At 38.7% G+C, this 26,996-nt stretch overlaps 1 protein-coding gene and 1 long non-coding RNA gene across 2 annotated transcripts; one reads left to right on the top strand and one right to left on the bottom strand.

Annotated features, from left to right (window-relative positions):
- The first annotated feature begins 1,115 nt into the window (after positions 1-1,115).
- ATP1A1 (ATPase Na+/K+ transporting subunit alpha 1) lies at positions 1,116-26,994 on the top strand. The gene is made up of 23 exons (XM_026675429.2): positions 1,116-1,461; positions 12,846-12,962; positions 13,356-13,415; positions 14,071-14,274; positions 15,169-15,282; positions 15,409-15,543; positions 15,668-15,785; positions 16,720-16,988; positions 17,098-17,296; positions 18,708-18,817; positions 19,786-19,920; positions 20,178-20,370; positions 20,899-21,074; positions 21,395-21,531; positions 22,509-22,659; positions 23,180-23,348; positions 23,699-23,853; positions 24,052-24,175; positions 25,379-25,524; positions 25,657-25,787; positions 25,945-26,046; positions 26,274-26,365; positions 26,700-26,994. The coding sequence occupies exons 1-23, from the start codon at positions 1,450-1,452 to the stop codon at positions 26,726-26,728; spliced, it is 3,078 nt and encodes a 1,025-aa protein (XP_026531214.1). The 5' UTR covers positions 1,116-1,449; the 3' UTR covers positions 26,729-26,994.
- LOC148132375 (uncharacterized) lies at positions 1,269-2,349 on the bottom strand. Its single transcript, XR_015747919.1, has 2 exons — positions 2,221-2,349; positions 1,269-2,122 (listed from the first exon to the last, which is right to left on the bottom strand). It is a non-coding gene; the product is annotated as an uncharacterized LOC148132375 (long non-coding RNA).
- Positions 26,995-26,996: the final 2 nt, after the last annotated feature.

Consider the following 26,996-nt stretch of genomic DNA (forward strand, 5'->3'; position numbering starts at 1 on the left):
CAAAATGGAGTTTAGAGTGGGTGGGTTTTATACCTTCCAGATTCATATGGAGTCATGTAGGGGTCATGGTTGGCTCCATAGACAAAAGGGGAAATGCAAATCCTGGGTATTTGTCTGAGCTAATTTTGTCAACCTTTTGTTTGTTACTTATCTGAGTTTCTGCTTGACCCAGTCTTTCTGAATGAACTACCAAATCTGCATTTCTAAAAGCTGGCCTCCTCAGTTTCTGCTTGGGGAAGGGAAACTGGGGGTGGTTTCTGCCTCCCTTAAGATTTTTTCATTTCTCCTTTTGGGGAAATATAATATTCTTCCTTTTTAATATTTCCACAAAATTTTCATTCTTCTAGGAGCGGGGGCTTCCCACAGGGACAAAGGAGATTTTTCATAGGACAGTGAATGTAAAACATCTACATCTTCTACAAAAGGAAAATAAAAGTCTCACCATCCTTAAATGTCCCACAATTTGATGAAGGCCAGTTTTTAGCAAAATATGCAATTCTGTGATTCTTCACTCCCCGCTGACAGATTTATACAGACAAGACAGAATATGTTGATTTTTTTTATAAGAAGTCAAATGTTCCAAAGTAGGAATGGATTGAGAAAAGCAAATTGCTCATCAATAAATATTGCAAGAGAAAAATGGCTCCATATATAATTTGTTTCGTAAACTTGGGAGCCACCCCATTCATGCTCACATTAACAACACTCACTTGGAGAACACCTTGAGAGAACATACTGTTTGCTATGCTCAGTGCAACAATCTCTGGAAATTCTAAGAAATACATTTCCTGAAAACTTTTGCCTCGTTTAAAAGGCTGGTGTATTCGTATAAAGTTAAAAGTATATCTCAAATGTTTTGCTGATTTACTGCCTAATGTTCACATTCTACTTCATACTTGTTAGAAACCGTCCTCGACTTTAATCGCTCACCCACAATGTCCTTTAAACTTTGTACTCTCGAGACTTACAGATCTCCCCTTTAAGCTGGCTACACGGTTAAATCTCGTTTAAATGGAGAAAGTGGGGAACAATGAGCGGGAAGCAAAAGTCCTTCTTAGCACCCGAAAGAGGCGGCGGCTCGGGAACCGAGAAAAATCGCTTCAGCAACCCCCGCCAGGCCGTTCCATCGACGTAGACCGACCTAGAGGCCTTTCCACCTACCCATTCTTTTCCATCAGGGCGGAGCCAGCCCCGTTCAAGGGCGGGGCTGATGAGGCTGGCCAGCTGGGTGTACGAGGCACAGGCGCTCTTAGGCGGTCACTCCGGCTGCATTCCGCGGGTGCTCCGGCAAGCGGTCGCAGAAGAGGGGGGCGGCCTAACAAGCGTTCCCCAGCCGGGCTTTCCACTTGCTTGCGGCGCACACGTGGCAGTATCTCCTTCTCTATCTGCCGCCCCCCGTTTCCCGGAGATCGACAGTAGCCCCAGAAAGGACCGCGGACAGTCGCCACCATGAGCAAAGGGGTGAGGAAAATAAAATGTCGGGGTCGGGGAACACCGCGGGAATTCGGTCGCGTCTCTTAGCCAGAAGGCTGGAATCGCCTAGACCTCAGCGGCACGAAGCGCCGTAGCACCGCCTGTTGCTTGTAAAGGAAGTTTCTTTCCTTTAATGGTACCGACGGCCAGCACAGCCCCCGCCTGCTCGGCCGCTGAACGGGCGCCTTTTTTCTGAGGATTGGATGGCGCGCTGCCGCGATCCTTGCTGGCCGGCACAGTTTGCGCCGGGGAGAGGCGCTGCCATCCAAACTGAAAAGATAAGAAGGCTTAAAAGCGCCGCGCTGCAAATTAGAATTGAGAATGTGCCCCAAACACGAGGTTCTTGTAGAAGCAGAACAGGATCTTGTCGTGGGGTGGATAATTCCACCCTCGGCGGCTCGCGGTCTGCAAACAGGCTGCCGGAACTTGAAGCAACGAATCGCTGGTGGGAAGGGGCGGGCGGGCCGGCCGGCCGAAGACCTCCGGAAAGGCGTTCGGGAAATTCCGTAGTGATATCCTCCCTTTTCTTGATTTTAACGGGTGGAGCGCCTCGCGAATATGCCAGTCAGAATGGCGCGCCTAGGGCGGCGAGAATCGAAGTGTTCTTCGAATTCCCGAGCGGAGAGTTCGTGTTAGTTTTTGGAAAGACCTGTTAAAAAAATAGAAATCCCACAGGTGGCAAACTGTTCTCTGAGTTATATATAGGGACTTAGATAAAGTTATGTCCCGGAGACATTAAGACATTACCATCCATGTAGGAGAGTTTCGTTTGGGCTTTGAAACGCATGTCATTCGGCCCGCCGCCTCACCGTCTTGTACGGTTAATCCGTTCTGCTCCGGTTCCTTCTTCGGTTAAAAGTGTTAATTGACGGTTACCTGTTTGTTAATTTAGCAGTTTAATGTTGTGACATGAGGTAACTGAAAATATGCGGGCACACATATCACATTAGTCTTTTGTTTAGTCAGAAAAGCCTCTAGAGAGAAATACTTTCTTTCTAATACTAGCTTTTAAAAGGCATAATTTTCTAACCATGAAGTTAGAAGAGTTAGCCATGACTTCAGAAAAGTGAAAAAGATGAGCAGGCCGGTTCAGACATCATATTTCGAGTTTTTCTGTATTGGACGTAACTCTTTCTAAGCAACCTTCCAATGTGAAAAGGGGAGTGAATCATCAGTATGATTTTTAAAACGATGAAAACCGATGCCTGGCTTGATTTTAAAAAATGGTAACTTGATTTCTTAAACTCGTTTCTTGTACTTCAGTAGTCTCCTGGAGAGGAGATTAGGTGAAAACTCACTAGCTGTGTGTGCTGCCATTTTGTCTGTTCATTCACTTGTGTAAATCTGGATGCTTTTTAATCAGTCCATGCTTAGAAGAGCTACCAGAAACCCAAGGAAATGAAAAACATGCTGGCTTAGTTATGCCTCTAGTTTTTGTCTGTAGCACGATGGATTTAGACCTGAATGTGGGCCATGTCTATGTGTTTTGGGGGTTAGTGTTTTTCAGCCCTGCCTCTAAATGTCCTTGCCCTGGCCTCTTGGGATTCTTTCCTGGTCTCAAGATTGGCCCAAGGTCATTGGATGATTGGTGACTGCTCACAGTAGTCTAATCACTTTATTCCAATAAGACACTCCATAGGCTGTTTCAGATAGCACAGACAGAAAGGTTCTTCTTTGTGTTAATGTTGAAATCATGTTTGTATATTTGAATCTTGTTAGAACAGCTTTCTTTCACTATTTCTGCGGAGGCCTTGAGGGCCTAGATCTGCAGAATGATTGCTGTTTATAATGGTTCATTGAGTAGGGCAGGTGGAAACAAGAGAGGCTGTTGCCACATTGTGGAAACTTCTATAAAATCCTGTGGTTTGATGCAACAGCTTGCTTCATTTTCAAATGCGTATATGATTGTTTCAGACAGAATGGATACTGTTATTTTTAATGCCTTTTGGGTGAAAGTTCAGAGCTTTAAAGAATCACAGCATAAATATGCCTGATCATGTAACTGAATAAACTAAGCTGCTTGACTGTTAGGAATGTTTGTTGGTTTTTCACAGAACTGCAGTTTCAGAAGCAGAAGAATCACCTAGTGTTTTCTTAGCTTTTAGTCTCTGTTTTCCCAGTTTTTTAATAGTAATTTTATGAAACATTACAATTTAAAAGATAAAAGTTGATATAAACTAAAAGAATAAGAGAATTAAAAAAACAGAATGTGTAGAAAAATCCGAAAAAGAAAAATAAGAAAAAGAAAAGAAATACAAACACAAACACAAGTATAAACAATTTTAGTAACTTCTCTTAAACTATTTAAGCAAATTATTTTTTTTCTTCTAGTATCTCATTTTTTATCTATAAAAAAATCCTTAAAACCTCATTTTTCAAGTCCTAGTCAGAAAAAGTCCATTACTAGAGATAACAACATATATGTTCTAGGCTTGATCAAATAAACCAATTTTGTATTCCTTGTTTTTACTTTTAACAATATTGCAATTTAATCCCTTCAAATAATATCCTAGAATGTTCTTGTCATTTTTCTTTGCCATTTCTCACAAAATTCTTGAAAACTTTAACCAGTTTGTCTTGTATAAATACAATATAGGAAAGTTGCCCAGATTGCTCTTTTGGTTTATTTTTATATCATCAGCCAGTTTCATTTATTCATCTTTATCTGTATCATTTTTTAGTCTATCATTTTTAAATCCACGTTTCATATCGGTCTCCATCTTATCCAGTAAAACTCGTTCCACTTTCACAGCATCTTTTAAACACTGTCTACAATGGCAGGCAATCTTAAAATTAACTTCTGGCTACATTGTTCACCGATATCCTTCAATAAATGCAGTGTTAAAGTATTTTGCTCCATTCTGTATTAATAAGTGAAATTTAAGTGTTCTTTAGTTCATTCTGGTTCCCTCTAATCTTCAAAGTCCCATCCTATCAATTTTTTAAAAAAATAAAATTTAAAAAACAACATTTTCCCACAGGAAGGATTAATTAATTCCAAAATCTTATTTCAGGTGTATCTGGATGCTTTGTTTGTTTATAACTTCTCAGAATCAATGTTCTATGTTTCACTTCTTATTAAAAAAAAACATTCAAACCTTAAAACTGCATTTAAAATTTCTTTCATGAAAGTTTGAAGAAGACTCACTGGTACAAAACTTGTCATTCTAAAGATCCCAAATAATTGAATAGCAATTAATAAGCAATTTCCAAAAGTGATTAGAAAAAGAAGTATACAAACCCAATACCCATAAAGGCACCAAACATGGTTAGGGCATTCCATCATCTCCTAGTCACTCAACAGAGACCACTGTCTTCCAGTCACATCATGAGAAGTAACTTGTGCATGATCCCAAGACAGCTTCTTGTTACGAGGATGATTCTAAAGAGCTGATGGTTCTTCATTCCACCACAGTTATTAGCAGAACCATTTTCAATTTGCCAATTGTTTCCTAAAAGTTCGTTTTCAGTATAGTTCTGAAGATATACCAAATTTATTAGGACTGACTGCCTCAAAATAATGTTGAGGATTATAGATAGTTTTATGCAGTTATGCTATGTTGAGGAAACAATGTTAATGGTCAAGGAGGTATGCATTTGCTGGATTGATTAAAATTCTGCCACAATATTTTTTTTTACCCTAGTTCAGAATGGCAGATCCTGGAAAGATCTCTGTATAGATGTCTGCCTGTAAAATTCTTAATATATTTATAAACTATTTCTAGATGTATGATTCTAGCTTTATATTAGCAATTTGTAGCTTTGAGGGGGGCATTGAATTAGTTAAGGTTTGGGAACGTAGGTTTTAAACTGGTTTCGCTTCTGCAACAACTAGATTGCTTAATTCATTGCAATGTGCAGCTATGAAGTTGTATCTTTATTGCAAGAAATGTAAGAGCTTTGTTTGAATGCTCTGTTACTTCCTTGGTAAAATAAACAAAGTTGATATTCTGTAGTTTGGGAATTTTCCTTGTTAGCACTGATTTCATTAAGCAAATCACAGAGGGATCTTTGATTCAGAAGAATCAGATTTGGATTTCAAATAAAGAGTAGCAACCATGTTATACTAAAGACTCAGATGAATATATTTCAACACTAGAGAAATGGAAAAGTACTTGAACCTATCTTATTGCTCTTTGGGCAAGTTAGATCCTTGAGTTTGGCTCTTACGTAAGCAGCGATTCAAGTACAGTTGCAAGGCATAACTTTCCCGCAGAGTTGATTACTGTAAATGTAAATGGGAACCTTCCTGTCTAATTAGAGTTATGGATGTTAGCCAGGAACTTTTTTTCTTTCTTAGGTGCGCTATTTTCAGTTTTAACCATATGTAGTTGAGCTGTATTAGAGAACAACTTTTGCATGTCCTTTGTTTGACACATGCATGAACTGCCTCCCCTTCTGTAACTAAAATCTCTTTGTAGCAAAGTATTTTATAGTATTGGGAAGAAAACAAAATAGTTGTGTTAATGGAACATAAAAATAAAAGAAGTGGTTGTAAAATCAAACATTTTAAGTATTCATTCAAATGTATATCTTGGTAGTTAAAAAAATAATAAACAATTTTCTAGCATCAAGCCATAGTACCCTTCTTTTTAGAATTTCAAATATCTTCTTCTCCCTTTCATCTCCCACAAGTACAGAGAGAAATATTTAATGCCAGTGATGATCCTGTAACATACTGAAGTACCCAGAAAAACTCTCTTAACATCAGAGTTGTTCACTTCCATATTAAAAAATCAGAATGATCTTGGGAGCTTTTACATAATCAAAAAATGATTAACCTGGAAATGAAATCCAGGAATGGGTATGTTTTACACAAAACACTGTTCCCAGAATACCATCAAGCACTTCTAGAACATAGGATTTACTTCAGAGGGAAATAGTTTGTTCTAGACATCTTCCTAACATACCTAATTCTGTATTCAACAAATTTTGTACATTCCAAGTCAAAGGGGCTTTGATTTTTATTTATTTTATTTATTTGTCCAACATGTACAAGATAACAAGTATAGGTATGAACATAAATGAAAGGAAGGAAATACAGATAAATGGGGACAGTAAGACAGGGATGGTAGGCAGACTGGTGTGCTTATGCATGCCCCCTCTTAAGAATGGGGTCCACGATAGACAGTTTGAGATTGAAGCTGTGAGGAAGACTTTTTTACAAGTCTGATCAGGCCCAGCCAAGCATGGTTGGGATGAGAGATGTATCCAAAACATCTTGCAGCCTGAGATAGCATATACTAATCTATACAAGTGCTGCTATCTGAACCAAAATAGGTAGGAGAGGCATAGTACAAATGTACAGAATCATCTTTGCCCTTCTAGTTTTTCCAGTTAAAACACACTTTTTGCAACACCTGATTTCAGAGTGTTCCAGTCCATATCTTGAGATAGTCCTTGGTTCATATTATCTTCTTTTTTTTTTTTGCAGGATTCAAACTGAGTTTAAAACATATTTTAAAAACTATGCAATTTGTCTTCAATCAAATCAACATGTTTATGAGAGTTAATTTTGTCAAAAGAAAACAAAATAAGAGAGTGCAGGGGAGAGAGAGTATACTTGCCATTCTGTTGTGACACAGTACGGAAATTTAATTGCTGTATTTGAGCATGAAATAACAATACCGTAGTCAAGGTGCTTGTGCTGTAAATTGTTCCTACATCTCTCTCTCCCTAGAAGTTTAAAGATAATGCTTTGTACCAAGGGATCATTTTTCCCAGGGGAATAAACTTCCACAGCTGTGATCTCCTCACATTGACTGTAGCTATTATCTCATATAAGCTACATTTGTTAAAACACAGTGCACAATGTATACAAATCTGAATGGCACACAGTGAAAGGTATTTTGAATATACATGCCTTATGGGCATATAAGTGAAAAATGGCTGCCTTAAACCCCTATTTTTTTGTTCATAAACTCTCCAAATGGAAATTGAATATTTGAAATGGGGAAAATTTATTTGACGTGGGGGGAGCTCTCATTGTGTCCCTTGGCCTCCCCCCCGCAAGAAATAATCAAGTAGTAGAAATTGTTGATCTTGTTCACTTAAGCTGTTGTCTGGCAATGTTGGTGTACTAGGCAAATCAAAATACTGACTGCTGTGGAAGAATACCTTTTGTGTCTGGTGTTACAAATGGAGAGTATACAAGTGTAGCAGTAGCATGAGGAAAGGAGTTTGTCCATCCTCAAAAAGAACTTGGCGTACTCTGGGAATGGGGAACGGACATTGGAGTGCCCTGGGGGTGATGTAATTGCACAAAGCCACATTGGAGTAGAGGTTTTTTTTTTTTTTTTTTGCTGCTTAAAGGGATTAATTTTCTGGTATTACAATTCTGTGAAATGTGTCAGAACCTTAATACAATTTTACTTCAGTTTCTTCCATACTGGTCTTGAGAACTTCAAGAGCTAAAAAAAGGCTGCATGTAGACAGTGACTGCTAATATTCATTCTAAAAAGTAGGTGGAAATAGAAAATAAGGAAATACAAATACAAATGCTTCTTTTGAGTGAAATTACAGTACCTGAAATAGAAAATTGTAAATACTGTATAGAGATAGCATTTATGAGGTGGCTGCTGAAGTGCTCAGAATAATGCCTTCTCAGGTTATAAAGGACTTTGTAATATAAAACCTGGTGTTTTCAATTGTGGTTGAAACTGAAGATTGTAGCAGGTGCAGTGGAGCCTGTTGTGGAAATGAGGTCCCTTTTCCTCAGTAGGGGTATGCATGTAATGGAACATTAAATTTTCTTTTGAACTGGAATCGACTATTGTGCCCCAGAAATCCTGCCAAATCATTTTAGATGAACCTTGGTTTGGCAGAATAAAAAACTCAGAATGCTTTGGTTGTACAGAGATTCAGGTGAGGCAGTATCTGGATGGTGCAAGTGGATTAGGCTGGCATGTACCACCCCTGATTCTTTCAGTAGCTGCCAGAGTAGCATATTCGTCAGGCCTGCCTGCACTGTTCTCTGCCCTTCCCAGCTCCTTCCTTTCCTTCCTCTTGGTTGTTGCCACTGCCAACATCCACTGTGTCCCAGTGCGCATATTCCATTGACACCCCCTCCCATTGGCCTCATCTTCCCAGCACTTCTTTCCCTTCCCTCAGCTGCCATCACCAATGGGTTGGGCTCTTCCTCCTCAAACCAGTTCTTCCTAGAATAATTATATTTCAGTCCATGCCTGAAGCAAAACAGCTCTTCCCTTGTTTTACACATGAACCAAAGCACCTCAGTTATGCATGTTTTGGTTCAGGCACAGTTCCCTCAAACAAGTTATTTCAGGCAGAATTTTGCACACCCTTATTTTCCAGTTTGTACATGTAGGTGGCTTTCAATCTTGTGTCAGGAGTCATGCCTTTCTGTTCTAAGGAAATTTTTGGTTTTGAAACCATTAAAAAATTGTGCCTGGTGGCAACCAAAAGTAGGGATAGAAAAAGAAAGTTTTCTATTCACATCAAGCTTGACTCCTGGTGACTTCATAGACACTTTAATGTATTTTTCAAAGCTAGGGTAGAAAGGTAATTTGCCTCTGCCTTCTTCCAGGATGTTTTTTTTAAAAACTTCCAAGTCTATATTTCAGCCTTGGGATTGATTCTCTGGTCTCTAGTCTAAAGGGGTGGTGGTGTCTATGATAGTTCGGATCCAAGTATAAAAAGAGGCTTCGAAGCATAGAGCTTTTATTTGTAACTCTTTAAAGAGGAAACCTTTTTTTCTGGGTTCTGCTGATTGCCTATGCACTGCAGCTGCTGTACAATCTTGGGAAAATACTAGCTTACTTTCCTGTGAAGTCATGTCCATAATATTCGTTGTCTTTGTAAGCCCAAATATTGGAGGGGGGGTTGTAGGAAAAAAGGTTCAGCCCCCACAATGAAAGAAAGTTACCCCTCTCTGAAATAATTTGTGGTATGCCTAAATGATCCAATTAAAAGAGATTAATATTGGATTGGGTTGGATGAAGACCTCTTTTTCTCAGGTTTTGCAGTATTCAGTTGTTTTCTCATTGTACATTGGCCTTGTGACAATGCTAATTTTTGGTTTGTGCTTCTCAAACAGCAGCATCTTCTAGGGACATACTGCACTTGGGATATGAAAAAGAAAAAGTGCTTTGCAGGGGAGGCTGGCACCACCTTAAAAAAAGCTTTCCCCCCACCTAGTTGCCATGTGATCCTAGAGATGCATGCTTGAAGCAGGGAGACATTGTTAACATAGCCATCCCCCTCCAAAGCATCTTTTTTGCTTTGGGTCTGGAATGCTGCACATCCCTCCTCTATGCCCTGTATATGCCATTACTTCAAAAAAGTATTTCAAAAAAAGTATTTGTAACTTTTTTTCTTCCAGTCTTTAGGGGAAAGGTTCATTGTCCATAAATCACCATTGTTCTGCAAGTGTTGCTGAGACTAGAGAACAGTAGCGTTTTTAACTCTCCTTGAGATCCTGTTTTTGTGATGTCATTATAATAACAGAACAGATTCCCAGGGACTTTGTTCTGGTGTCCTCTCTGTTATCTTGTCCAGATTGAAAGAGTAGCCCTCCTACACCTCCCCCTTCAGGTTTTGGTTTGGGCACATTGTTAACTATGCAAATCATTAAATGTGGAAGAATTCTTAACATCTGTAAAACTTTCATAGATTCTATCCCAGATTCTATAACTTGGCTGGGTGTGTAATACTGTTTTGCATAGCCCGAGTTACAGCACTACCATATTTTTTGCATAAATGAATGTTTTGACTGTACTTCTAAAATTACATTGTATGGGCAGATTTTGCCGTTTGGGTGAATATATCACATGATTAAGCACATACTTTTAATATTGAAGATCTTAATTAACAAATCTACTGTGGGTCTGCTAATTAAGCAACTTTGCTGTATTTTATTGAACACTTGGATCAGTTTTCCTTCCTCATATACAATCATTTGTTTAAGGACAAAATCCTGGTAGCAGGCATCCTAATCCCTGTTCTGCCCAGGCTTGATCTTAATTAGAGGAATTTCTTGCATATTTACCAGAAACTGGTGGGTTAAATAAGACCTTATCCTCCTGATTAATTGTGTCTAGTACACTGCCCTGTTGCAGATTGAATTGCATAGTAAGGAAGTAGGTAAGTGCTACTTCAGTGCTGCATCTAAATTAAATATCAGCATATATTGATAAAGAAAAAAATGTACAGCTCTAAATCCTCTTTGCTAGAGAGCTGTTGGAAGCAATTGTTCAGCCATGATATTACACAAAGGATTTAGATTCAGGCCATTATTTCTGTGTTCTGAAGTGGTGGTAAGGAAGAGGAAGAGAATTGGGGGCATCAAAATAATGTGGATTGTGCTCCCTTTTAAATTGAAATGTGCGGAAGGGAGGGGGGGACAAAGTGATTCTGAAACAGTTTCCTGTGCCCTTACTTAATGATAATCTAAGATTTTTTGCTTGTATTTAAAATAAGCAGCTGGGATAGCTGAAGTGCCATTCTTCCAAAGAATGTAGTTTTCCTTTTTGAAATGTTTTCCCCTTCCCCTCTTTTTAGAAAGGGAAACAATACAGTGAAGGGAATGTCAGGAATGTTCAGCTCTGCTTTACCTTCTAACAACAGATAAGAGGCAGAGAACAAGAGCTCCATTCCAGCTCAGTGCTTTTCCAAATGTTCCATAGCCCTGAGCGTGTGAAAAACATGAACAAAGTATTATTCCTTGAATGCCCTACAATGCTTTACCCAAGTATCTGAGCTCCATTTTCTCTTGATAATACCCTAACTTCTGCAAAGCATTTTGAAAGATACCATTGGCAACCAGACCCAGATTTTCCACAACTTATTCAAAAGTGTGATTGGCTCTGTTTACCTACTCAAGCAACAGGAAACTTAGTTTTCCACCATGTTAAATCTCAGCACTTCTATTCTTAAGGCTTCCCCTTTCAGGAATATGCTTAAGAAATAAAATTTTAAAATATTAATTAAACGAATATGAGTGAAAACAGTGGCTAAGTTCAAAATGACCTGCGATCTTTTTTCTTTCTTCCTCAAATGGCCTATTTGATTTAATAAAAATATTGATTTGAATGTCCTGTCTAGATCATTGTTCTGTTTAAAGTTTGTTCCTTCATTACAGGATTTGTAAATATTTGTACATACTGATCTTAGAAACTACCATTCTTAAGAAAAAGATGGATTAAAAACAATTTAATCTCTTTGAAACAAAGGCATTGTATATAAGGTAGTTGCAGTTCAAATAATAAGATGCAGAACTAATTATTTTTTATTAATATGTGCATTTCATTTAAGTTAAAAGTGTTCATGCTGCCTTTCGAAATAGAATGTTTCTGGAAAGGGGAAATTTTTAGGGCTGAAATATTTATGTGTAACCATACATTACGTTTACCCATTACATGAAATACATTCTAAATGAATGAAGGTGAATGTATGTGTCCAAGGATAAAGTTGCAGGATTGAATCTGGGTCTCTCACTGGGACCAGAGATTTTGTCTTCTGAGCTTTCGGACCCCTGCTGGAGCCCATCTCTGAGAAGTTCCCCCGCTCCAACGTGAGTCCAAAAGCTCGAAAAACTAAACCTCTGGTCCCAGTAAGAGAGCCAGATTCAATCTTGCAATATTCCAAATGGTACAGTAAGATTAAAGAACCACCTCTCTAACTTCAAATGCATAGCAAGCAATGTTTTTCTAAGGCTTCTTGTATGCTGTATTTTTTTTATTGAATTATTTCCTTATCCAGAAGTGAGTAGCCTAATACCGTGACTGTAATTGTATGAAGTTATTATTTGTTTTAAATATGATTAGCTGGGTAGGCTATATTGTAATCAAGCAGACTATACTATCGGTAGTGTCGTGTATGAAACAAGCTAGTAGAATAAATACTTTAAAAAGCAGCTAGCTCTGTGTTTTTATTTTGCTAACTGGCCAAAAATAATGCTTTATCAGTACAGACACTATTTCAAAGCATAGCTACTCATCCTGAACCATACTCAGGCTCCAGATCTTAGTATTATGCCCAAGAGTGATGAAAATTGGCTTTACAAATGAAGTCCTGTGATTGTCTTTTGTGATATGTGCAGTAGGCTTCTTGTTATAGACCATTGTTTTTAATACGTTGTGAAATTTGAGAAGGATTTTGAGTATCCTATAATGATTGTTTTTAGGATTTTTACATAAAAGAGCAAAGATCTCTGAAACGGAAATGTAGCAATAGAACCTCTGTCCAAAGCCCCGGAAAGGCTGAACAGAAGTTGAAAATACAGAACTGCATGGATTCTGTTAGGTTAGAATTGGATGGTAAATAAATTCAAATAACTAACTAAAGTAAAATAAAAACAATGACCTGGTTCAGTGTAAGGCAGTTATTATATTAGGTCTCTGACTTTCATATAGACTGGACGTGACAAGTATGAACCTGCAGCCACATCTGAGAATGGAGCAAAGAAGAAGAAAGGAAAGAAAGGAAAGAAAGAAAAGGATATGGAGGAACTAAAAAAAGAAGTTTCACTGGTAAGAAAAAAATTGATCTATAATGATGACAAAATTAACATAATGCTTGGATTGGCATAAATTGACAATTTTCTGACTTTTAAGTTGATTATCTTGGATTGGACCATTTGGATCTATGATGGGTTTTAATAGTTTTCCAAATTGGCTAAGAGAATTTGCCATCTCACTGTCACCAAAACTCTGGATGTAGCGTAGTAAAATGGTAATTTGATAATTGGCAGCATATAGTGCCTTCTTTCCCCTTGACACACCCAGGCTTAAACTTCAGATAAACTTAATTTGTTTATTCAGTTGCAATTCTTTCTAGTAACTGTTATGGTTAAACTCCATCAATATATTGATAATATTCTTGGATACCTAAATGTGGCTTCACTAGTCTTTTTGACTTTGCAGGATGATCACAAACTCAGCCTTGATGAACTTCATCGCAAATATGGAACTGATCTCAGCCGGGTAAGTTGGTCAATTTTGGATGGAGTTTTCTGCTTTGAAAGTACAAAATACCTGGCAGCAGGTTCTGGGAGGAATACAATGTCACTTCATGTTCTTGTCATAATTTGGAAGTTGTATTCTCTTCCCCAACTTGACTTGAGCATTGGAAGCTTTTAAGAAGATATTGGACAGCCATTTGTCTGAAATGGTATAGGGTCTCCTGCTTGGGCAGGGGGTTGGAGTAGAAGACTTCCAAGATCCCTTTCAACTCCGTTAATGTTATACCTATCATTCATAGGTTATGACTGTCACATGATAATTATGATATTAAGGACTGTGGTCTTTTATCAGTGAAAGTATTGGAAGACAACAGTTTTTTTTTTCAGATTTAATGTTTTTAATGTTTTGGATTTCATGCAGTTTAATCCATTGTTATAAGCTGAAATAGCTCAAGCAGGCAACATTCAAATAATTGTAATAGATATAAAAGGAGCATATTTTTTTCAATGACTAAGAGATTATTTGGAAAAAGTTGTTTTGAAAATATGAATGAGTGAAAAACTGACTTGTTTCTATGTTACTTAAGAAAGCAACAATTTGACAACTATAGCACTCTCTAGTAACCTCCATGTTGGATTTCTGTAACTGAATTCTTCATTCCCTTTCTGCGTCTTAGGGACTGTCCGTTGCGCGGGCTGCAGAAATCCTGTCTCGAGATGGCCCTAATGCTCTCACTCCTCCTCCCACAACCCCGGAATGGGTTAAATTCTGCCGGCAACTCTTTGGAGGCTTCTCCCTTCTGCTTTGGATTGGAGCTCTTCTTTGTTTTCTGGCATTTGGTATTCAAGCTGCAACAGGAGAAGAACCTAATAATGACAATGTACGTGGGGTGGGGAGGAGAGAGGAGAGAAAATGGGAGGTATAACTGAATAGTCCAGTTTAGATATCGTGGGAAATCATGATGCCCCGAAACATCAACATATTGGTTGTGGGCCTCAAGATTATATGTCTGTCAGAAGAGGTTGCTGAAAGAGTTTACTTCAAAGCTACTCACAGTTGCTCAGAATTGGGGGAAGGATATATTCTTGTGAAAACATAAAGTAATGAAAATTTTGATTTTTCCTTATTGGCTATGACTTTAGTTTCTGCTTAGTAAGTATAAACATGGTGGTTATGATCTAAAGTTATGCAGCAATCCATACAGGAGTTGAAAATGTGATTTAGAGTGTGTATCACCCATAAGTTTACCTTAAACCAGATGCATCTTTTCCCAATATTATATAGTAATTACCGAATTCAGCGATCCAAGCCCAGTTACTTTAAGATGGTCCCTATAAGTGCTAAATGTCCACTACACATGCTCAAATTACATTTTGGTCTTTGAACTTAGGTTTCTGCATGACACATCTGTGATTTGCCTGTGAAAGCTTGGTTTATGTATTTCTAGTGCCCTTGCCAGCTAAGGGTAGGCCTATTTCAACATCAAAATCCTAAAATTTCACAACAGATTTCTCTCATATTGTTTAATTTAAGAATTAGATTAAGTTATGGTCCCTTCTCCCTCTGACCTGAAAATAGTTTGCTGTCCCACTTTTTCTTCTTCTTTAAATTCTCTTCACATATTATTTTCATCAGCATAATCATTGGGAATATTGTTGTAAAAATAATTGCTTCCAATTTACATTGCAAACTCAGAGCAGAATTTACTGAGATTTGTGTGAGTAAGTAATATCACTTAAAATACAGACTCATATATATTTGTATATACTTGTAGTTATATCTAGGTGTTGTGCTGGCTGCTGTTGTCATCATAACTGGGTGCTTCTCTTACTACCAAGAAGCAAAGAGTTCAAAGATCATGGAGTCCTTCAAAAACATGGTACCTCAGGTATGAAAGTGCTATGGTTTCAGATTTTTAAAAAAATACATGTTAAGATTTTTTTAATGTATCTTTGATCACATATTGGTAGTGAAGCTGTCCTATATAGTCACTGAACATTGCTTCTTCTTGCAGCAAGCTTTAGTAATTCGAAATGGGGAAAAACTGAGCATCAATGCTGAAGGTGTAGTTGTTGGAGACCTAGTGGAGGTGAAGGGAGGAGACAGAATTCCAGCTGATTTGAGAATAATTTCAGCTAATGGGTGTAAGGTATGTATATTTTCAAGGGGTAAAAATGAAGAGACTGTACTGGACGACCTGCAGAAGATCCAGACATGGTATCACCCAGTGCCTCCACAAAACTATATATGCACTTTTCCTTTTTCTCCGGCAGGTAGACAATTCATCTCTCACAGGTGAATCAGAGCCTCAGACGAGGTCTCCAGACTGTACAAATGATAACCCCCTAGAGACCAGAAATATTGCATTTTTCTCCACTAATTGTGTTGAAGGTAAATATAATTTCCGATATTTGACCAATAAGGCATACGCCGTTCTCAGATCTAGAAATGATAGATTTATTCAAGGAGAAATTAGGAAATGTCTTAGCAAAGCACGTCTTCTGTTAGCACATTGTAGAACTGATGGATGTTAATTTGTAAAGAGTGTTTGCAATTGTTTTTTTTATAAGTCTTTTTGAACTAAAGCATGAATACCCTGTTTCCCCCAAAATAAGATGGGGGGAATGTCTTATAAGATAGTCCTATAAGTAAGTCTTTTTCACTTACCTTAGGACCACCGCAGCCATGCCTCCCATGCCCTGACACGTTGTGCTTCTGCCCAAGTTTGGCGGCTGCCTGTGGCCAGATGCTGTGTGGCTCATCGTGCTTGAGCAGCTGCTCATGGCAGGAGGCTATGTGTTGTGTTATGACATTGTCTGTGCGAGCAGCGGCAGCAGAACGATGCACCCTAGCTTGATTTTTATGCCTGTGCCTCGCCACACTTGTACAACCAGATGGTGGGTGGGGCTTAACTGGGGCTTATTTTGGGGGGTAGGGCTTATATTAGGTGCAGGTGTGAAAATTGGGCTAGGGCTTGTTTTTGGGGTAGGTATTTTCGGGGAAACATGGTATTATTGCTGGAACATCATTTCTGTAGCTATACTTGAAAGCTTTCTCAAAGAATCTTTTGTCATTCCCATATGAATTAGTGGACAAGTTTTGTGAGGAGGACAAAGAAGAAGAATAAATCAAAGATTATAAAACATAATACATGAGAGATGAAAATGTGTACCACCATTTGCAATATATTTGAACTACTTGACTGAGAAACATCTGAAGAGATGTCCTTGTTTGTTCTGAAAGCCAAAATTGTGTATCATGCTTGCATTGCACATAGCGAAGAGAGAAGGGAGAGTTTAATTACAATCCTTCTTGTGATTTTCAGGTACTGCCCGTGGTGTAGTCATCAACACTGGTGACCGAACTGTGATGGGCCGCATTGCTACGTTGGCTTCTGGGTTGGAAGGGGGACAGACTCCCATTGCTGCGGAGATTGAACATTTTATCCACATAATTACTGGTGTAGCCGTGTTCCTGGGTGTCTCCTTTTTTATCCTCTCATTGATCCTTGAGTACACTTGGCTAGAAGCTGTAATATTTCTTATCGGCATCATTGTTGCCAATGTCCCTGAGGGTCTGCTTGCTACAGTGACAGTAAGTTGCCATAAAGAATAGGTCAGCATACTCTTTTTTAATAAAAGATCTGAAGAAATATAAATCATGATGGAAGACTGCCTTCATCTCCCCTTTCTTCACTTTGTAGGTATGTCTGACACTCACAGCCAAGCGCATGGCTCGTAAGAATTGTCTTGTGAAGAACTTAGAAGCTGTGGAGACTCTGGGCTCTACTTCTACAATCTGTTCTGACAAAACAGGCACCCTGACCCAGAACCGCATGACTGTTGCCCACATGTGGTTCGATAACCAGATCCATGAAGCTGACACAACAGAAAACCAGAGTGGTAAGCCTCCTGATCTCTGTAAGAGATAATTTGGCACTGCTTTCTGCTAATGGTCAAGATAATACTTGTTCAGACCTGCAGCCTAGCTTTCTAGCCACATGTAAAAAATTTGCTTAGTCTCCACAGTAGCCAAAAAGAATACATTTGCAGTGCTTCACATATGGTTTTAAATCAGTCTTGATCAGTTTTTCTCAATCTTGGCAACTTTAAGATGGGCAGACTTCAACTCCCAGAATTATCCAGCCAGCCCTGCCATGCTGGCTAGATAATTCTGGGAGTTGAAGCCCATGTTAAAGTTGCCAAGGTTGAGAAACACTGATCTAGACTCATCTGAAACAACCATGTTAAGAATATATTTTTTTCAGAACAGAAAACCCCATGTTAAAGCACAAATTAGGCATAAAATATATTTGAAAAAAAAGTTGATCATCATTTGAAGAATATTATTTTGTTGATTGTTTAATAGCAGAGAAAAAAATAAATTCTAAATTCCATTAATTCTGAAATCTTGTCATTCGAAAAGCCATATTTCTCTCTACTCACATGGACAAGGGAGAGGACCAAGTCATTATAATGAAGGAATAAAGAGCTGGAAATAAGTCTACCCCAGAATTTGCAATACTTTTCATCCTGTTTTCTGAAGGCTTATAATATCAAGGTTTTCCCCAACCATCCTCATCCCTATATAATAGAGAGTAGTGTATTGTTTGTTATCCAGTGGAATAGAAAATACTTTTTTTTAAATTCCCCCTTCTTTTCCCACAAAATGAATGGAAAACAACCATAGTTATGAATATTTATCCTTTGCTTGGCCAACATTTTTAATTGAAAATGAAAACTGGGAGAAAATTGTGTTTTTTCCCATATATTTGGGAAGCCATATAATTATTTTCCTTCTATTGTAATAAGTATTTTCATATAAGCAGCCTAGCATTTGTTTTTACTCTTAACCAACTAAAATAGCAACATGGATTGCAATACCATAATGCTAAATAAATAAATCCACAGACTATTGTTAAAAAGAAAATATCAGTAAAGTATATATGGTGAAAATATATGTATGATTACCCAGGAATTCTTCACAAGCCTAACTGTTTATGTCTAGAAGAATGGACCTTAAATTGTTCCTTCCAGATTTAGAAGTAATGGTCACAGTTTGCCTGAAAATGTAGAAGATGGTAGTTAATCAAGACTGAAGTCTTACAGCTATTGTTGAGGGCTGTTCTGGACCAGGAAGGGATCTTTCTTTTGCATCTAAGCTTGTCATCAAGAAGTTGTGAGAAGGACTTTGCTCCACTGTGCTTGGCATGATAGCTTTAAGTCAAACAAGGGGAAAGTGTGGCAGAGGAAATGAATTGTGTGCTCATTTGAGCGTAGAATTGTGTAGAACATATGGGTTACTTCCCTTTAGGTGCTTCTTTTGACAAAACATCTCCGAGCTGGACTGCTTTAGCCAAGATTGCAGGACTATGTAACCGGGCTGTATTTCAGGCTAACCAAGAAAATGTTCCCATTTTGAAGGTGAGTTAATCCCTTGGTTCAATTGCCATAGCTGCACACATTTGCCTACCTTCTGTGGCCTTGCCGTTAATGTGAAGCAGCATCAAGAAAAGGAAAATAGAAAATAGAAAATCTTGGAAAATAGAATGTTTCTGCTAACAGAAAAGGCAACATTGCAACATCTTTAATAAGAACACCATTTCCTCATTTATAAGCTCGTGGCATGGAGTATTGTTAATTAGGGTTACTAAAGACTTGAATGGAAATTTAATTCACAGATTTGTGCATAGTTCAAGAATTTATTGAAAATTCTATCCATGACAGAAGAAACTTTCTTCCACCAATAGTTTTGTTTAACTGTGATATAATAAGGAGAGTACAATTATGCCCCCTAAACTGAGAAAAACCCATGTTGGATAGATAATTAGGCATTGTGATTTGCAAAGTGCTGGACAAACTGCTTCATCTTGGCAGGCAACAAGCACATGAAATTTATCAATCCTATAATGCTCTGTCATCTATGGCTTCTGGATTGCCTTAAATTTCAGTGAAATTGAGATGATACTGGTCTGGTGTATCATCAGCAAAGCAAACTACTTATAGGCAAGTAGCAATAAGAGAACTTGGATTTTAACTATTTGAAAGTAACTTGTAAAAACTTGACTTGAGGTATCCTGTGTTTTTTAATAGTTATTTACAGATGGCTTATGCCCTCTCTTGGTGCTGAGCACATTCTGTTCCACTCTATAATTATTATCAAGCCTGCCTATTTGCTCTTTACAGTATTGCTGCAAAAATATTTACTTTTGTTAGTTTCTATTTAACACTAGCCTCTTTTTTAACATAAGAAACCTAACTGGTTTAGGTTTATCGCAGAATGCTGAAATATGTCTTGTTGATAAAGTTAAGCTTATTTGGAAAGGGGTGGGGTGGAAATTGCCTTCAAAAGATTTCCAGTCCTTATTGTGAACTGCTGTGTTACTTGATAGAGAGCAGTGGCAGGAGATGCTTCCGAATCTGCACTCCTAAAATGCATTGAGCTTTGTTGTGGATCTGTCAGGGAACTGAGAGAGAAGAACCCCAAAGTAGTGGAGATCCCATTCAACTCTACCAATAAATACCAAGTAAGAAATTCCTGATTTTTGCACAGAAGCATTCCCCGGGAACAAATTTAGTATCTTTTATGTGGGGCTGTGTTGCTGTCTTCCCCAAACCCAGTTAGGCTAAATTATGTATCAGTCAGATTATAGCTCTGGCTGGGGGGGGGGGGGTTTCTGTTCTTTTGCTCTGTGTGCTTGTCATCTGCAAGACAGATTCCAAACCAGTGTATGAAATACCACCCAAAAAGCAGTTAACTAACACTCTTATTAAAAACATGCAGCTATCAATTCACAAGAATTCAAACACGTCGGAATCAGGATATCTGTTGGTGATGAAAGGTGCGCCAGAGAGAATTCTTGACCGTTGCAGTTCCATCCTGATGCATGGAAAAGAAGTTCCCTTGGATGAGGAGGCCAAAGATGCATTTCAAAATGCCTACCTTGAATTGGGAGGCTTGGGGGAGAGAGTTCTGGGTAAGATTGGATGGCTGAATTCTTGTTCGTTCCCTCTTCTCTCAGAAAATCTGTCAGTCAGCCATAATCTCTATAGGGCCCTCAAAAGGTAAGAGGGTAGTTGTGGCAGTGTAGTTAAAGCTGTAAGCCTGAGGTGGGGCTTTAATTACATTGCTTTACCTCCCATCTTACCTCTTTGAAAGCCTTCCTGACCTCCCACCCCATCCCTACGGACTCCATTGACAGCTGTCTTACCTTATAGCCAAGAGATTGCATGAAATGCTTGTTAAACTACAATGAAAATATTTAGCCAGTGGGTGAGAAGTGCTTGAACTACTATCACTTTAGATGATGGTATGGCTTGGATGTCATGGTCAAGCACTCGCTGCGGCATTGTAGCAGAGAAGGTCCCCGTCTCAACATTTTCCTCCCAAGTGCCCATGTCAAATACACAAAGCCTTCCCAAACAGATCTGGGTAACTTAAATCATTGCTGAATGCCTGCCCTAGTCTGTCTGTCTACAAATAACGGAAATGGGATTTCTTCCAGGCTTCTGTCACCTGGCTCTGCCTGATGAACAGTTTCCTGAAGGCTTCCAGTTTGATACGGATGAGGTGAACTTCCCTGTAGAGAAGCTGTGTTTTGTTGGTTTAATTTCTATGATTGATCCTCCTCGTGCTGCTGTGCCTGATGCTGTTGGCAAATGTAGAAGTGCTGGAATAAAGGTAAAAGTGTACCACTAACCTATCCCCTCAAATATTTAAGGCTAAGTACGACACCAAATAACTGAAAAGGGGCGGTGTTTGGTAGCTTTACAGATAAAAGATGAGGCTGGTGGGGAGGGAGAGATTAAACTAAGCCTGTTTGTAGCCTCCTTTTCCATCTCAAAAGCTTAGGGTTATTGCTGATTCTTCTTTTTTTCTTAAACAAGTGACATCAGCACCAGCTTATTTGATGCTCCTCGGGTCAGGCAAGGGACATTTGAAAAGACTTCTAGGCCTTGTCTTCATTGCACTTGCTGAGGTAGATTTGTTTCATCCTGTAGGTCATTATGGTGACAGGAGACCATCCCATCACAGCGAAAGCTATTGCCAAAGGTGTAGGCATCATCTCTGAGGGAAATGAGACTGTGGAAGATATTGCTCTTCGCCTCAACATCCCTGTCAACCAGGTCAACCCCAGGTATTGGACCAGCTGCTAGAGTAAAAAATGTGGAACATTTCTGGGAGCAATTGGAGCAATCCTGCTAATTAATTTCTTTATTCTGGCATTAAACAATATCTGTTGATAGGAGTAGTAAAGTAGTAAAAGGTTTCAATATTATTTTGTTTCATTTTTTCAGAAAAAGAGCTGTTGACAGTATTTCATTGTTTTAGGCAGCTGAGTCCTTTTGAAGGTTTGGAAGCAAAGTAGGGTGTGTACACACAAAGTGACAATGTTTGCTTCAAACCCAGAACAAACAAATCTTTGTGGTGATTCTGCCACCTTCTTCAGTTTAGCCTGTTTGGCAGAAACCCAAACCTGGGCTGCTTTGACTGTCCTAGGTTTTAGATGAAATAAAATGTGGATGAGCAACTAGGGCAGGTTTCTTCCTCTGTACTCCTTCCCTCAGGAGCTTCCACGGGCTCCCATCCCCCTCCCAGATGCCATCATTGCTGCTATCTCAGTGCAGAATGTCCCACTGGCCCACTTGCCTTCAGTCTGCCCTTTAGCTTTCCAGGTACTTAGCAACTCCCTGCCACTAAGCAACTTCTACCTATAAAAACAGCCTCTGTTTCCTTCCATGCTATGACAAAAATGTGTGAAATGGGTTTGGCCATAGGCTGTGCATGCACAGAATGATTTGCAGAGCGCTAAAGCAAAGCAAACTCAGCACTGCTTCATTAGATGGCAGCACAAAGCAGTGTGAGGCTAAGTGTTGAACCCTGGTAAATACTTGGTTGGGGCATGAACTGGTAGTTTCAAGATTGTTGGCTAGATTAGGAAATCGAAATACTGGAAGAGGAAATTAGCACTATCAGTGTATTGCCAAGAAAAGCGCAAGGGCACAGTCACCGGGACCTGAGTTAACTTCAAGGATATCTTTTCATTTTCATTGGAAAGCAAGGTTTTGAAGGAATAATCTGCAACGTTTCAATATACCATCTTTTAAATTACAGAGATGCCAAAGCCTGTGTGATTCATGGGTCTGACTTGAAGGATATGACCAGTGAACAACTAGATGATATTCTGAAATACCATACTGAAATAGTCTTTGCTAGAACATCCCCACAACAGAAGCTTATTATTGTAGAAGGCTGCCAACGGCAGGTAAGTAGAGGGGAAACCTGCAATGTTAGCCTGTCCATTCTACATAAAATCTGAGTGGTAAAGACTTTGAAAGTGAACTACGCTCTCCAGCTTCTGATCGTCAGTGTAAAATAAAAACCCTGACAGTTGGTGTCCAGTATCTCTTTAGATATTTCCAGTAAGGAGTCTATTCTATTATTAATTAATAAGCTTGCCTTAATACATATATATAGTCAAAATATCTCTCTCTTGCATTTCCATCCATTACAGATCTGTAGGGTTTTTCCCTTCATTGATCTGCTCTGCATAACTTCCTGACGCCTCACTGCTTTATTCCAGTGGTTCATTACTGTCTGGCAGTAGGTTTCTTCAGATGAGAATATCTTAAATACTTTTAGTTGGAGATTCAGTATGGTCTCTCAGTGTCAGTCATGTGCTTTAACACTAAACTGTGGACCCTCCCCAAGCTCATAAAGGGAAAAAAGTTAGGCTGTCCTTGAAATAAAGTGTCTGGAAAAAAGAATTTGTTTTAATCTTTCAGGGTGCTATTGTAGCTGTCACTGGAGATGGTGTGAATGATTCCCCTGCTTTGAAAAAGGCAGACATTGGTGTTGCTATGGGCATTGCTGGATCAGATGTCTCTAAACAGGCAGCTGACATGATTCTACTGGATGACAACTTTGCTTCTATTGTTACTGGAGTTGAAGAAGGTAAATATCTAGCTCCGTTTTCTAAATTGAAGAACTTGTCTCCCTCTTCTTCTTCCGTGTTATAGTCTACCTCCCCAAATTCTGTGTGGAACTGTGCGTGCTTCATACAAGAATATAAAACTCCCTGTTTGGTACTTGAAAAAGTAGGCACGTTCTCCACTTGTCAGTTGGCTAAATTTCCATCTGCCTTTTGTTAGTGTGTGCTCTGCTACAGAGGATTTTTCCTCATCCTCTTTCATTAGAGTGAATTAAATTTTGTATCCTAAGGAGTTTGTGCAAGAAGGAAGGTTGGCCTCAAGTGTATGACAATCTTCTATTTGCTTTCATTTTAAAGTGCTCTTTATTTTTAGGTCGCCTGATTTTTGATAATCTGAAGAAATCAATTGCCTATACTTTGACCAGTAACATTCCTGAGATTACGCCTTTTCTTATCTTCATAATTGCCAACATCCCCTTACCACTGGGGACAGTCACCATCTTATGCATTGACTTAGGCACTGATATGGTTAGTAAATTTTATTAATATTGCAACTAATCCCCTCAACCCCATAGAATGAGACATACAGTATATTTCTGTTACATAATGTTTGCAATGAGGCCAAATGTTTTTTCGGTGCGGATGATACTGATTCATCATATATGAATCAGCTTACAGTCTATGAAGCTTAATTTAATCCTGCAACTTCTCTTTCCTGCTCCAAAGGTTCCTGCAATATCTCTGGCATATGAGCAAGCAGAAAGTGACATCATGAAGAGACAGCCCCGAAACCCCAAGACAGACAAACTGGTAAACGAAAGACTGATTAGCATGGCTTATGGTCAGATTGGTAAGTGGAGAGGCACCCACCTGTATCTCTTTGGGGGCAAATAGAGGTGGCAGTTTTTTGTGAAAGGGAGAATGCTCAAAAGTCTAGCAAATGTTTTACATGGGAAAAGAGATGGCAGACTTTTTAAAGTACTGCGTTCTTTTAATGGAAGGTAAGCAGGGAAATTGGGAGAGTTAACATAAAATCTAAAATAGGTGCAGGACATGTCATTCATGCTATTCTGCATCTCTCCTATATATATTTTTCTCTTCCCCTCCACCAAGTTATATTTTGCATGTTAGAATTTAACTTGGGGGGGGGGGAGGGACAGTGAACCCCCCTCCCTCATTCTCCACTGTGACAAATTTTCTAACCTCACATACAGAATGTGGCTTACATCACCTTGAAATTTGATGCCACATCTATGGAAGTATCCAGAGCAGTCTGCACTAGTTTTCTGAGATTAGTTTCTATTGATAAGGCTTGCAACTCTCTGTATTTCCTCATATGCTCTAGGGGAGGTGTGCACTCTTGCACTTCTCACAAGAAAAAAATGCAATTGCTAATAGAAATCTAATTAGTATATGCAGGATTGTGGCTGATATGGAGGCTCATTAATCATAGTGTGTATACTATTGAAATTTAGTGTGCTAATAATATTGAAAGCTAGCATCATTAAAGGAAACTGCAAAAGATGGTACATTATATTGTACAACTAGGGAAAGGGCAGGTGAATTCTTCAGTGGGAAAGTGCGTATAAGTAAGAGACCTAGGGGGATAAATGGGAACCAACTGGATGTTGGGACTAGGGGTTAACAACTGTGTCAGAGATATCTTTAAGAGGGCAGTGCTGGTTGCTGGAATGGCCATCTTGCATAGCATAGTACAGTTACGTTGTGCAAGAGACCTTAAGAAAAACTGTAGTCCTTTGACATGATGAAGATAGACTCCTCTGGAATTTGGAAAGTTTCAGTCTTGTATATTTTTTCACAAAGATCAGTACAGCAGCAGCTGATATTTCATCCTTAAGTTTTATGCAAATAGATCATTTGAATAAATGTGTATCACAAAAATGATTCCCGTTTATGTTAATTGGAAGATGATGAGATATTTTCAATTTGATGAGCGGTTTTAAAATAATACACAAAAGAGACGCCCATATTTTTGGAATGTGTGTTCCAAAAGTACTGCTAATATTTTCTCACCTCTGTCTTACTCGTTTAGGGATGATCCAAGCCTTGGGTGGCTTCTTCACATACTTTGTAATCCTCGCAGAGAATGGCTTCTTGCCATCCACTTTACTAGGGATTAGAGTGATGTGGGATGACCGATGGATAAATGATGTGGAGGACAGCTATGGACAGCAGTGGGTGAGTTTGTATTTAGCTTAAGGGAACTACTACCAGTCATTACTAAATCCCCATGCCCATTGGATCTTTGTTTCATTGACTGTAAGGAGGAAGCCCAATAACCTCTTGATCTTTTCTCTTAATCTTCTTTAGACTTACGAGCAAAGGAAGATTGTAGAATTCACTTGCCACACAGCATTCTTTGTCAGCATTGTGGTGGTACAATGGGCAGACTTGGTTATCTGTAAGACCAGAAGGAATTCTGTCTTCCAGCAAGGAATGAAGTAAGCAGCAGACTCTTAACAAAGGCATTTTTTCCTGTAACCCTTGCATTGTTGAATATCACTCAACTTGGAAGTAATGTAGGCCAGCAGCCTTGGGAAAATGTTTGCAAGCTGAAGAGCCTGCAAGATCAACTTTGATCTCTTAATGCTTCCACAGGAACAAGATCCTAATATTTGGTCTCTTTGAAGAAACTGCTCTTGCTGCCTTCCTCTCTTACTGCCCAGGAATGGATGTTGCCTTGAGAATGTACCCATTGAAGTAAGTAATAAACCTGAGTAATGTTGGGTCTTTAAAGTTGATAATCCTCAGTTGCTATTACAGGATTTAGCATAATTTTGATCATTTTTTAATTCAGTGATTAAAGGAATGGATTTGGGCTTCCTCTTAATTATATGTTCATTCTTGTTTTTGACGCTACTGAGCTTTTGCTAACCATCAATTATGTCATACAGCTATGTACTACAACTATTTTTCTAACCTTGCAGACCTTCGTGGTGGTTTTGTGCTTTCCCTTATTCTCTCCTCATCTTTGTCTATGATGAAGTAAGAAAACTAATCATCAGACGCAGCCCTGGAGGTAAGCAACTATTTACCCAATAATATGCTAGGGTCATAGACTCATTGTGCTGATCTAGAAAGCTCTCTAAAGACTCAGATATGAAACATTAATGATGATGATGATGACGACAGCTACTACTACTTTATGAATGAGACAGGTTTCTTTTAGTATCTTGGAAGCCCAGGCGTTGGCATGAATTTACATTATAACACTATATTTAACTTATTTACCTGTGCTTTGAAAGCTCAGTATTGTGTGTTCCCTAATTTGTTTTTTATATCAAGAATTAAATTAATCTGATATTTAAACTATGACATATACAACCTGGTGTCTTTGCTTTTCTCCTCTGTAGGCTGGGTGGAAAAAGAAAGCTATTACTAAAGGACTGCTGGACCAGAGGTAGTTGCACTCTTGTCCTCCTTCCATTCTTTTGCTCCTGAAATGCAGGAAGAGGGAATCTTTGGAGGATTGACAGCAACTGAGAGTGAAGAAGAATGATGCAATGGAAAAAAATGGGTAGTGTTAATATAGTCCAGGCTTTGGGGTGGAAAATACAATAGTTTTTAATGTGCCTTTTCAGGTTTTTTAAAGAAATGTTAAGATTTTATATCTGGACTTTTACAAATAAAGATGGATCAGAAGAGGAATC

The sequence above is a fragment of the Notechis scutatus genome, chromosome 2 (assembly GCF_049901735.1).
Source record: "Notechis scutatus isolate UNSWTSFEM ecotype Mainland chromosome 2, rNotScu1.2, whole genome shotgun sequence".
NCBI classification, from domain to species: Eukaryota; Metazoa; Chordata; class Lepidosauria; order Squamata; family Elapidae; genus Notechis; species Notechis scutatus.